The 13,033-nt window shown below is 41.8% G+C and overlaps 1 protein-coding gene across 2 annotated transcripts in view; it reads left to right on the top strand.

The window, feature by feature from the left end:
• Positions 1–13,033, top strand: part of LOC115205210 (neuronal acetylcholine receptor subunit alpha-7-like) — a 78,025-nt gene that overhangs the window by 38,089 nt on the left and 26,903 nt on the right. For both annotated transcript variants that reach the window (XM_029770947.1, XM_029770948.1), the window contains 2 exons: positions 10,192–10,236; positions 12,395–12,504. In XM_029770947.1, coding sequence (XP_029626807.1) covers positions 10,192–10,236; positions 12,395–12,504 — 155 coding nt within the window. The remainder of the gene's footprint in view (positions 1–10,191; positions 10,237–12,394; positions 12,505–13,033) is intronic.

Raw genomic sequence — 13,033 nt, forward strand, 5'->3', positions numbered from 1 at the left:
TCATTGTTTTTCTCCATTTCCCCATCTGTTGAAAATCTTCTGTCTTTTTCTGATGGCAGCTTTTATTTGGTCAGTCATCTAGGGGTCCAGTGTTGTTGTTGGCATTTTTCAACACCGATACCGATACTGATTATTGGAGGACCAAAAAAAGCCGATACCAATTAATCGGCTGATTTTGTTTTTTCATTTTATATATATATGTCATTATTACATATATATACATACATATATACAATAGTGAATGAACAATGAACACTTTTATTTTAACTTAATATAATACATAAATAAAATCTATTTAGTCTCAAATAAATAATGAAACATGCTCACTTTGGATCAAATAATGCAAAAACACAGTGTTGGAGAAGAAAGTAAAAGCGCAATATGTGCCATGTAAAAAAGCTAACGTTTAAGTTCCTTGCTCAGAACATGAGAACATATGAAAGCTGGTCGTTCAATATTCCCATTTAAGAAGTTTTAGGTTGTAGTTATTATAGGAATTATGACGCGTTGACTATTTCTCTCTATACCATTTGTATTTCATATACCTTTGACCTATTGGATGTTCTAATCGGCACTTTAGTATTGCCAGCGTAATCTCAGGAGTTGATAGGCTTGAAGTCTAAGAGCTGCTGGCAAATGCAGTAAAGTTTGAATGAATGCTTACGAGCCTGCTGCCGCCTACCACCGCTCATTCACACTGCTCTATCAAATCATAGACTTAATTATAATATAATAAACACAGAAATATGAGCCGTTGGTCATTAATATCGTAAAATCCGGAAACTATAATTTCGAAAAAGAAACGTTTATTCTTTCAGTGATATACGGAACCGCTCCGTATTTTATCTAACGGGTGGCAACCCTAAGTCTAAATATTGCTGTTACATTGCACAACCTTCAACGTTATGTCATAATTATGTAAAATTCTGGCAAATTAGTTTGCAACGAGCCAGGCGGCCCAAATTGTTGCATATACCCTGACTCTGCGTGCAATGAACGCAAGAGAAGTGACACAATTTCCCTAGTTAATATTGCCTGCTAACATTAATTTTTTTAAACTAAATATGCAGGTTTAAAAAAATATACTTCTGTGTATTGATTTTAAGAAAGGCATTGATGTTTATGGTTAGGTACATTCGTGCAACGATTGTGCTTTTTTCGCGAATGCACTTTTGTTAAATCATCACCTGTTTGGCGAAGTAGGCTGTGATTCGATGATAAATTAACAGGCACCACATTGATTATATGCAACGCAGGACAAGCTAGTTAACCTAGTAATATCATCAACCATGTGTAGTTAACTAGTGATTATGTGAAGATTGATTGTTTTTTGTAAGATAAGTTTAATGCTAGCTAGCAACTTACCTTGGCTCCTTGCTGCACTCACGTAACAGGTGGTCAGCCTGCCACGCAGTTTCCTTGTGGAATGCAATGTAATCGGCCATAATCGTCTTCCAAAAATGAGGATTACTGATTGTTTTGAAAACTTGAAATCGGCCCTAATTAATCGGCCATGCCGATTAATTGGTCGACCTCTAGTCTCCACCTTTGCATTGATGCTCTCCACCTCATATATGGCAGACCAATCAGTGCTGGCCATACATCATGCCAAGGCCTCCTTTCTGTTCTGGGTTACCAGACGTCCTTTTTTCCCGCTGCACCTCACTTTTCCCTCCTGATGTTGTGTTTGGGGAGAACAGCTGACATTTGTGATCACTGGATCCGAGAGGAGCAAGTACAGTGGGGGTGTTGTAGTGATTCTTCAGATTTATAATGATCCGATCTAAGATGGAGTCCCCTCTGATCATGTCTTTGACCACTTGTTTCATGTCTGGATGGGAGTTTGTCAGCATCTTGATGGGCAGGTGATTAAAGTCTACACGGGATGGACATCCTGAGGACATCCTGATCACATGGATAGTATTTATGAGATAACACTTCAGCAGAACACTGTGGATTTTCTCATTAGTGGATGGTAGAGTACTCCCACTTCCAGAGTTGAAACTGAGCTGCCGAGTGGTTTAGGACGAAGTTGAAGCCACATATACGGCAGGGGCGGCAGATAGCCTAGTGGTTAGAGGGTTGGGCTAGTAACCGAAAGGTTGCTGTATCGAATCCCCGAGCTGACAAGGTAAAAATCTGTTGTTCTACTCCTGAACAAGGCAGTTAACCCACTGTTCCCTGCTAGGCTGTCATTGTAAATAAGAATTTGTTCTTAACTGACTTGCCTGGTTACATTTAAAATAAACTCCTCTAGGTCAGTTCTTCTCTTTTCCTGAATACTGTGATTTACGTACATAGCTACTCTCATCCCCTCTCTGGACTTGTCATTTCTGAACAGCTGATACTCTTGTACGAAAAGAGATTAATCTGGGATATTTTCGTGGGCCCATGTTTCAGTGACACATCCAGTAACTGCATTTACTGATTGAAGAAGCAGTTCAAATTCATCCACTTTGTTTATCGATGATCCTGAATTACAAACAAGCACATTCAGAGTCTCTGGGGCATTCTGGGACGTATTTTGCGACATCCCATAATTCAGTTAGAGCTCTGCATTGACGTGAGAGATTGTGTTTTCCACGTATATTAGGTCTGTTAATATTGTTAGTATTTTCCTCCTTCTGCCCCGACCAGCTGTTCCCGAAGCACTGAAGTTTGTCTCGGATAAGCAGTGCCAGAGGAGGTGCATGTTTTTTGAAAAATCCGTAGAAAATGTGATGAGTATTCCAGAATGTTTGTACAATCCATCGTTGTCAAAGCCACGCTTAATCAGTTAAAAGAGCAGGAAAAGTATGCAGTGCAATTAAAAAAAAATTAAAACAAACATTTGATACATTGTAACACATGTTACTGTTGACCGGCTGCCTGGAAGCTTCACCATACACCATAATAATGTGTGTGAGTTGTGGTTTATCCCAGCTCTTACAGTCTCAAGTCAGAATTAGACGTTCATCAATGTTTCTCAAACGTAATATTTTGAAGTGTTTAAGGTTAACCTTTCGGCATTAACTCCACATTTTTAAGGTTAGGCATTAACTCACAATTGTAAAGGGTTAAGGTTTGGGATAGGCTTACAACAAAAGTATCAAAAAGAATCTTCTATCGCTGGATTCAAACATGCAACATTTGGCCCTTTGGAATCAGAGGCAGATGCTTACACCCATCCATCCCCGTCCACAACACCCAGCAAAACCTACTTGAAGGTAACAGCGCTCACTGTTGCCCCTAGTGGCTGGTTTACATGTCATCTCCCGACGTCCTCAGACATGGATGGACGTCGAATACTGACTTGTATCACAGGTGACCTGGCTGAGTTTATCATGCAGAGCCGTCTTTTAGTTTATTTTCCAGTTACATTAAACACTTAATGTGGCCCAATGTTGACCTGAATTATGCATAAAAAACAACCTACCATTGTCTCTCCTCAGATTTCTAAATTGAGTAGGTGAGAATGTGACACATGATTATTTCTGAGGAAGAGCTGCTTTAAGCATGAAATCTCTCCCTGTGTTCCATATGTCATATGTAACCTTTCAAAGTAGCCTACCTGTCGCCATAGCTACGGCACAGCTCTACACACGGTTCAATGTATCACAGTTACAGACAATAACATTACTGCTTGATTACGTGTGGTAATGGTAATCACTGGCAGTAATGTCTTTAGATCAACAGTAATAAACTCATTTGGTATTCCAGTAGCTGATTAGCATAGTCAATTTAGCCTTTCTGACACACTAGTCATTGGTCAGGCCATCCGAATGCAAACACACCAGGCTTCAGTAGCTATTGTAAGCCAGCACAGCTCGTATTAACATAGCAGATTCAGTATTAGCCTAGCGTAGTCCAAATGGTCTCAGAGCCTGTTTCTGTTAGCATAGCACGGTGGATATTAGCCAGGATACTGTAAGTTAGTGCTTCGCAACACCTTGATCCTCAGGGAAGCACTGCTAACTTTAGAGTTGTTAATGTATTTATCACCTTTATGTAAACAACATTGACTGACTGGCGCTCCACACGCACACACACTGAAGGAAGCGCACGTACAGGTAACAGCCAAAATAAAGGAAACACCAACATAACGTGTCTTAATAGGGTGCTGGGCCACCATGAACCGACAGAACAGCTTCAATGCGCGTAGATTCTATAAGTGCCTGGAACTAAAGTTCTTTCAATGTTCCTAACCCTTGACTTATTTCACATTTTGTTGTGTTACAGCCTAAATTCAAAATGGATTAAATAAATGTTTTTTTCTCAACCATCTACACACCCATAATGACAAAGTGAAAACATGTTTTTAGAAATTTTTGCCAATTTATTGAAAATGAAATACAGAAATATCTCATTTACATACAGTACCAGTCAAAAGTTTGGACACACCTACTCCTTCCAGGGGTTTTCTTTATTTGTACTATTTTCTACATTGTAGAATAATAGTGAAGACATCAACACTATGAAATAACACATATGGAATCATGTAGTAACCAAAAAGTGTTCTTCAAAGTAGCCACCCTTTGCCTTGATGACAGCTTTGCACACTCTTGGCATTCTCTCAACCAGCTTCATGAGGTAGTCACCTGGAATGCATTTCAATTAACAGGTGTGCCATGTTAAAAGTTCATTTGTGGAATTTCTTTCATTCTTAATGCGTTTGAGCCAATCAGTTGTGTTGTGACAAGTCCATATTCTGGCAAGAACAGCTCAAATAAGCAAATAGAAACGACAGTCCATCATTACTTTAACACATGAAGGTCAGGCAATACATAAAATGTCAACAACTTTGAAAGTTTCTTCAAGTGCAGATGCAAACATCATCAACCGCCATGATGAAACTGGCTCTCATGAGGACCGCCACAGGAATGGAAGACCCAGAATTACCTCTGCTGCAGAGGATAAGTTCATTAGAGTTAACTGCACCTCAGATTGTAGCCCAAATAAATGCTTCACAGAGTTCAAGACACATCTCAACATCAACTGTTCAGAGGAGACTGTGTGAAGCAGGCCTTCATGGTCGGTTTGCTGCAAAGAAACCACTACTAAAAGGACACCAATAAGAAGAGATTTGCTTGGACCAGGTTATTGTTTTGCTAAAAAGTGAATCAATCTCCCAGTGTCTGATGGAAAGCAGACAACCAGGTTTTCCTCTAGGATTTTGCCTGTGCTTAGTTCCGTTCTGTTTATTTTTATCTTGAAAAACTCCCCAGTCCTTAACGATTAAAAGCATACCCATAACATGATGCAGCCACCACTATGCTTGAAAATATGGAGAGTGGTAGTCAGTAATGTCTTGTATTGGATTTGCCCCAAACATGACACTTTGTATTCAGGACATTTCTTTTTGCAGTATTACTTTAGTGCCTTGTTGCAACCAGGATGCATGTTTTGGAATATTTGTATTCTGTACAGGGTTCCTTTTTTCACTCTGTCAATTAGGTTAGTATTGTGGAGTAACTACAATGTTGTTGATCCATCCTCAGTTTTCTCCTATCACCGCCATTAAACTCTGTAACTGTTTTAAAGTCACCATTGGCCTGATGCTGAAATCCCTGAGAGGTTTTCTTCCTCTCGGGCAACTGAGTTAGGAAGGACGCCTGTATCTTTGTAGTGACTAGGTGTAATAGATACACCATCCAAAGTGTAATTAATAACTTCACCATGCTCAAAAGGGATATTAAATGTCTGTTTTTTAATTATATTTTTTACCCATCTACCAGTAGGTGCCCTTCTTTGAGAGGCATTGTAAAACCTCCCGGGTCTTTTGTGGTTGAATCTGTGTTTAAAATTCACTGCTCGACTGAGGTGGGGTACATAAATTAGATAGTCATTCAACTTATTATGTGACTTGTTAAAACCTGTTGGGGCTAGGGGGCAGTATTTTCACGGCCGGATGAAAAACGTACCCAATTTGAACAGGTTACTACTCTGGCCCAGAAACTAGAATATGCATATTATTAATAGATTTGGATAGAAACCACTCTGAAGTTTCTAAAACTGTTTGAATGGTGTCTGTGAGTATAACAGAACTCATATGGCAGGCAAAAACCTGAGAAAAAGTCAAGCAGGAAGTGAAAAATCTGAGGTTGTAGTTTTTTAAGTGATTGCCTTGACTGTACTATACAGTGACTTAGGGTTCATTTTGCACTTCCTAAAGCTTCCACTAGATGTCAACAGTCTTTAGAACGGTGTTTGAAGATTCTATAGTGAATTTGATGGGAATAACAGCCCAAGGAAGTAGGTGTCCCATTATAAGGCATGGGCTCAAGTCACGCGCAATGACTTGGAGCGAGCTGAGTTCATATTCACTCCTAAAGAGAACGGATAGGTCCGGTTGGAATTTTATTCAAGATATATGATAAAAGCAACCTAAAGATTGATTCTATACATCGTTTGACATGTTTCTACAAACTGTAGTATAACTTTTTAGACTTTTCGTCTGGACTAAGTAAGCATGCGCGTTGTGGATTTGGATAGTGAACCTAACGCGCGAACAAAATTGATTATTTGGACATAAATATTAACTTTATCGAATATTTATTGTGGAGCTGGGGTTCCTGGGAGTGCCTTCTGATGAAGATAATCAAAGTTTTATTGACTCCAAGATGTCGGGTTTCTGTTTGCAAGTTGTTAGTGTCATCTGGGCTGTACTCAGATTATTGCAAATTGTGCTTTCGCCGTGAACCTTTTTTGAAATCTGACAAAGCGGTTACATTTAGGAGAAGTGTATCTATAATTCTGTGCATAACACTTCTATATTGATCAAAGTTTATGAGTATTTCTGTAATATGTGTGCTCATTCACCGGAATTATGAGATTTTAGCTGTTTTGAATTTGCCGCTCTGATTTTCCACTGGCTGTTGTCAAAATCAATCCCGTTAACGGGATAAGAACGGGAAGGGGTCCCCTAGAGGTTAAGCAAATTTGTACTCCTGAACTTATATAGGCTTGCCATAACAAAAGGGTTGAATACTTATTGACTCAAGAAATTGTATCTTTTAAGTTTTAATTAGTAAATATCTCTAAAAACACAATTCCACTTTGACATTATGGGGTATTGTGTGTAGGCCAGTGACAAATACATCTCAATTTAATACATTTTAAATTCAGGCTGTAACACAACAAAATGTGTAAAAAATCAAGGGGTGTGAAGACTGTCTGAAGGGATGTGACACCTTTATGTAACGGCTGTTGAATGGAGTAGACCAAGGCGCAGCGTGGTTAGTGCTCATCATAATATTTTAATGGAACACTTTAAACAAAACAAGAAACGAACGACAGCCAAAACAGTTCTGTCAGGTAACAACACTAAACAGAAATTAACCACCTACAAAACCCAAAGGAAAACAGGCTACCTAAGTATGGCTCCCAATCAGCGACAACGATGTACAGCTGTCCCTGATTGAGAGCCATACCAGGCCAAAACAAAGAAATACAAAAACATAGAAAAAGGACATAGAATGCCCACCCTAGTCACACCCTGGCCTAACCAAAATAGAGAACAAAAACCTCTCTATGGCCAGGGTGTGACACTTTATTCCAGTAGAAATTCCATCATTTGGTGTTTTGTTGATGCACCCAATTGAACATACACTATATATACAAAGTATGTGGACACCCCATCAAATTAGTGGATTCTGCTATTTCAGCCACACCCATTGCTGACAGGTAAATAAAATTGAGCACATAGCCGTGCAATCTCCATAGACAAACATTGGCCCCATGTGGCTCAGTTGGTAGAGCATGGTGTTTGCAACGCCAGGGTTGTGGGTTCGATTCCCATAGGGGACCAGTACGTAGAAGAGGAAAAAAAATGTATGAAATGTATGCATTCACTACTGTAAGTCACTCTGGATAAGAGTGTCTGCTAAATGACTAAAATGTAAAAAATGTAATTGGCAGTAGAATGTCCTTACTAAAGAGTTCAATGACTTTCAATGTGGCACCGTCATAAGATGCCACCTTTCCAACAAGTCAGTTCGTCAATTTCTCTCCTGCTAGAGCTACCCCAGTCAACTCTAAGTGCTGTTATTGTGTAATGGAAATGTCTAGGAGCAACAAAGGCTCAGCCGCAAAGTGGTTCAGCTCACAGTACGGGATCATCGAGTGCTGACTCACTACCGACTTTCAGATGGCCTCTGTAAGCAACCTCAGCACAAGAAATGTTAATTGGGAGCTTTATGAAATGGGTTTCCATGGCCGAACAGCCGCTCACAAGCCTAAGGTCACCATGCACAATGCCAAGCGTCGGCTGGAGTGATGTAAAGCTCACCGACTCTGGAGCAGTGGAAACGCGTTCTCTGGCTGTCCGAATCTGGGTTTGACGGATGCCAGGAGACTCTACCTACCCGAATGCATAGTGGCAACTGTATGTTTTGGTGGTGGAGGAATAATGGTCTGGGGCTGTTTTTCATGGTTCGGGCTAGGCCCCTTAGTTCCAGTGAAGGAAAATCTTAACGCTACAGCATACAATGACATTCTAGATGATTCTGTGCTTCCAACTTTTTGGCAACAGTTTGAGGAAGGCCTGGTTCAGCATGACAATGCTCCCGTGCACAAAGTGAGGTCCATACAGAAATGGTTTGTTGAGATTGTTGTGAAAGAACTTGACTGGCCTGCACAGAGCCCTGACGTCAACATTCACCTTTGGGATGAATTGAAATGCCAAATGCGGGCCTAATTGCCCAACATCAGTGTCCAACCTCACTAATGCAATTAAAATGTTAGCTAATGATCTTCAGCCCCTCATCATTTGAGTGACAGCTAGCAAGATGCACATTGACAGTTTCACCATGAAAGAAGGCTGGCCCAGGCCTGCCCATTATCCATTGAGGTTTCAGGGTGTACCTAACGGCTAGGTGAAACAGCAGGGAGAGAGAGGGAGAGAGAGCAATGACATACTGCAGATATCTGCACATATATGATGTAGTAAACCATTTTTGGGGGACCCGTTTTGGCTCTTGAGCGCTACTTTCAAAACGACTGGCTATAAAGTATGCAAATCTTCCTGGAAAGTCTCTTTACGATAATGCTGGGTTTGATGGAATGTGGTGTTTGTGTCTGTTTGTGTCTGTTTGTGTGAGAGAGAATTCCTTTTTTCACATCCCACCACATCCTGTAAATTGTTTTCTTCATCATGCTAGCTAATTACTTTGCAAATTAAATTCCAATCTGTTGATGCCTTTCTGCTGCTCGTGTAGGGGAGCCAGTTAGTTTTGATTGGCTCCAGGCTCCTCATGGACAGCAATTAGACAGGTATCAGACACCAGCTGAGACATTGTTAGGCAAGGGATAAGAATGATAACAATCTTAAAACATTTAGATAGGAAATATTGTTTTAAATGCCAAGGTCTTTTGACATTTTGAAGACATTACATTTTTTTTGGAACTTTCTATCGGAATGACAACTTGTGTGTGTGTGTGTGTGTGTGTGGTGTGTATTGAGCAAGGTACTTAACCCTAATTGCTTCTGTAAATTGCTCTGGATAAGAGTGTCTGCTAAATTACTAAAGTGTGTGTGTGTGTGTGTGTGTGTGTGTGTGTGTGTGTGTGTGTGTGTGTGTGTGTGTGTGTGTGTGTGTGTGTGTGTGTGTGTGTGTGTGTGTGTGTGTGTGTGTGCTGCTGTGATCACCCTTGAATTGGTGGAGGGTTAATATGTTCTCTTCATAGAGTTGACCCTAACTTTTCCGTCTGCATCATCTGGATCATTTGATGGAATCCTGGATATGTAGAAATATTTGGCACATAACCCAGCCCTAATTGTTAGAAGTGAGTGTTAATGACTGATATAGTTGAAGAGAGGCAGAAACAGACCTAAACGGAGATCTGCAAAGCGAGAGAGATAATGTAGAGAGAGCAGAGAACAAGACAAAAGGACACTTTACATCTTGCTAAGTGCCCTATTTACTCAAATCATCCAATCTGAGTTCTCTCTCTCGTTGTTTAGATCCACGGGGCTTGTTGTTTGAGATTTTGAAATGAGGCATCTAATAATGATGTGCTACGTGCCTCCACTGAAACCAACGCGTAGAAAAACACGGTGGTTACATAAATGCAGCTTTTAGAGAGGTTTCACTGCCCAGTTGTTTTGCGCCCTTGCCAAACCTACAGTAGACACTCATCAAAACCTTACCTTTTGCTATTCACTGTGATGATTTCCTGTTGTAGCGGTTGAATTGTTCTTCTCTGTTTGGTCAGGATGAGAAGAACCAGGTGCTGATGACCAACGCATGGCTACAGCTGGTGAGTAGAAATGGTTGAGTACTGAATGACACCGTGACTCATTATGTTCTCATATGCATATCCCCCATCCCACCAAAAAGGCTGTAACACCATCTCAAATTGATATGCCGCAGGGGTTGTCTGGTAGGACCTCATCCTGTTAGTTGTATATTGAGATGACAATAGTCTGCCCATATTGTCTCTTGAAATACTGCTCCTGTTAAGTTAAAACTGCTAGTTTCTCTTAGCCAATCTGAGCTTGATCCAACATATTGGATTGGACATAGAGCTTAGGTTGCTTATCCCGATGTTTCCTTGGTAATCTGGAGGATACATGCTTATGGAGAGTTGATGAGGTTGGATTTGTGGGAGGGGCATGCGGTCCACCTTGTCTGGTCTCTATCATCGACATGACACAGGACAAGGAGAACAACGCCTCCACTCTCCGCAGTCACTACAAACAGACCTCCGTCCAATTTCCCATCAATTCATTTCTATTTGATTTTTTTTTATCGAGTCATTTACTCCTTTATCGAAGTCTTCCTGACAGGACGTCGGCCTCAATTTTCGAGCCAATCACTCAGCGTGTCACTGCTGTGTGGTTTATGCGACGCTTCCCAGGCGGGCCATGGGAAATACATTTCAATGTCTGTCAACGAGCGTGAATTCATAAGAGACAAGTGCAGTCAAAACCCTTCAGTTGACAGACTGCCGAGACCCACGCTCAGACTGGATCTTTTATCAGAGACAGACTGCCGAGACCCAAGCTCAGACTGGATCTTTTATCAGAGACAGACTGCCCCCCCCCCCCCATGGAACTTGGTGGAAGACAATCTGAATTGTGTCACTTAACTCTACACTTCTTTTCTTGTTTTTATTTTGACCGTCTCTCTGTGTTCTGTCCTCAGTACTGGACTGATGTACCTCTCTGCTGTGGGATTATCTCTGATGTGTATCTCTGTGTTCTGTCCTCAGTACTGGACTGATGTACCTCTCTGCTGTGGGATTATCTCTGATGTGTACCTCTGTGTTCTGTCCTCAGTACTGGACTGATGTACCTCTCTGCTGTGGGATTATCTCTGATGTGTACCTCTGTGTTCTGTCCTCAGTACTGGACTGATGTACCTCTCTGCTGTGGGATTATCTCTGATGTGTACCTCTGTGTTCTGTCCTCAGTACTGGACTGATGTACCTCTCTGCTGTGGGATTATCTCTGATGTGTACCTCTGTTCTGTCCTCAGTACTGGACTGATGTACCTCTCTGCTGTGGGATTATCTCTGATGTGTACCTCTGTGTTCTGTCCTCAGTACTGGACTGATGTACCTCTCTGCTGTGGGATTATCTCTGATGTGTACCTCTGTGTTCTGTCCTCAGTACTGGACTGATGTACCTCTCTGCTGTGGGATTATCTCTGATGTGTATCTCTGTGTTCTGTCCTCAGTACTGGATTGATGTACCTCTCTGCTGTGGGATTATCTCTGATGTGTATCTCTGTGTTCTGTCCTCAGTACTGGACTGATGTACCTCTCTGCTGTGGGATTATCTCTGATGTGTATCTCTGTGTTCTGTCCTCAGTACTGGACTGATGTACCTCTCTGCTGTGGGATTATCTCTGATGTGTACCTCTGTGTTCTGTCCTCAGTACTGGACTGATGTACCTCTCTGCTGTGGGATTATCTCTGATGTGTATCTCTGTGTTCTGTCCTCAGTACTGGACTGATGTACCTCTCTGCTGTGGGATTATCTCTGATGTGTATCTCTGTGTTCTGTCCTCAGTACTGGACTGATGTACCTCTCTGCTGTGGGATTATCTCTGATGTGTATCTCTGTGTTCTGTCCTCAGTACTGGACTGATGTACCTCTCTGCTGTGGGATTATCTCTGATGTGTATCTCTGTGTTCTGTCCTCAGTACTGGACTGATGTACCTCTCTGCTGTGGGATTATCTCTGATGTGTATCTCTGTGTTCTGTCCTCAGTACTGGACTGATGTACCTCTCTGCTGTGGGATTATCTCTGATGTGTATCTCTGTGTTCTGTCCTCAGTACTGGACTGATGTACCTCTCTGCTGTGGGATTATCTCTGATGTGTATCTCTGTGTTCTGTCCTCAGTACTGGACTGATGTACCTCTCTGCTGTGGGATTATCTCTGATGTGTACCTCTGTGTTCTGTCCTCAGTACTGGACTGATGTGTACCTGAGCTGGAATCCAGAGAACTACCCCGGGGTTCAGAACCTACGTTTCCCCTCCAGCCAGATCTGGACCCCTGACATCCTCCTCTACAACAGGTGTGTTCCCACAACCCCCATCCTCTCCCATGATACTCCTCTCCTCCCACAACCCCCCCCTCACCTCCCATCACCGTCCTCTCTCCATTAATCCTCTCCTCCCACAACCCCCCCCACCTCCCATCACCGTCCTCTCTCCATTAATCCTCTCCTCCCATCATCCTCATCTCCTCCCACAACCCCCTCACCTCCCACAACTTAGTGATGACAGTCATTTATGATTGATCCTTTCTTTGGATGGCTTTAGAGCTGAGATTTGGTTCATAAACCAACAGCAGCGGAGCATCTGTGACCTGGCATCAGCCAGCCTGGAGGGACGGGACCTGAATGTGAAATATGTTTACGGCCGTGTTTAGTTTGGAAGTCTCCCGAAGTGTGTGTGTATCTCTGTGTATGTGAGAGTTAGCATTGAGATGCAGTTGGGTATATGGGTTTTTAGACGTGCACTGTGTTTGGAATCAGGTCGGGTTTATACTGTCTCCTCTCTCTGTTCTTAACCCCCTTCTCCTGTTATTGGGAAAAGCTTACA

This window comes from Salmo trutta, chromosome 13 (assembly GCF_901001165.1).
Source record: "Salmo trutta chromosome 13, fSalTru1.1, whole genome shotgun sequence".
NCBI lineage: Eukaryota > Metazoa > Chordata > Actinopteri > Salmoniformes > Salmonidae > Salmo > Salmo trutta.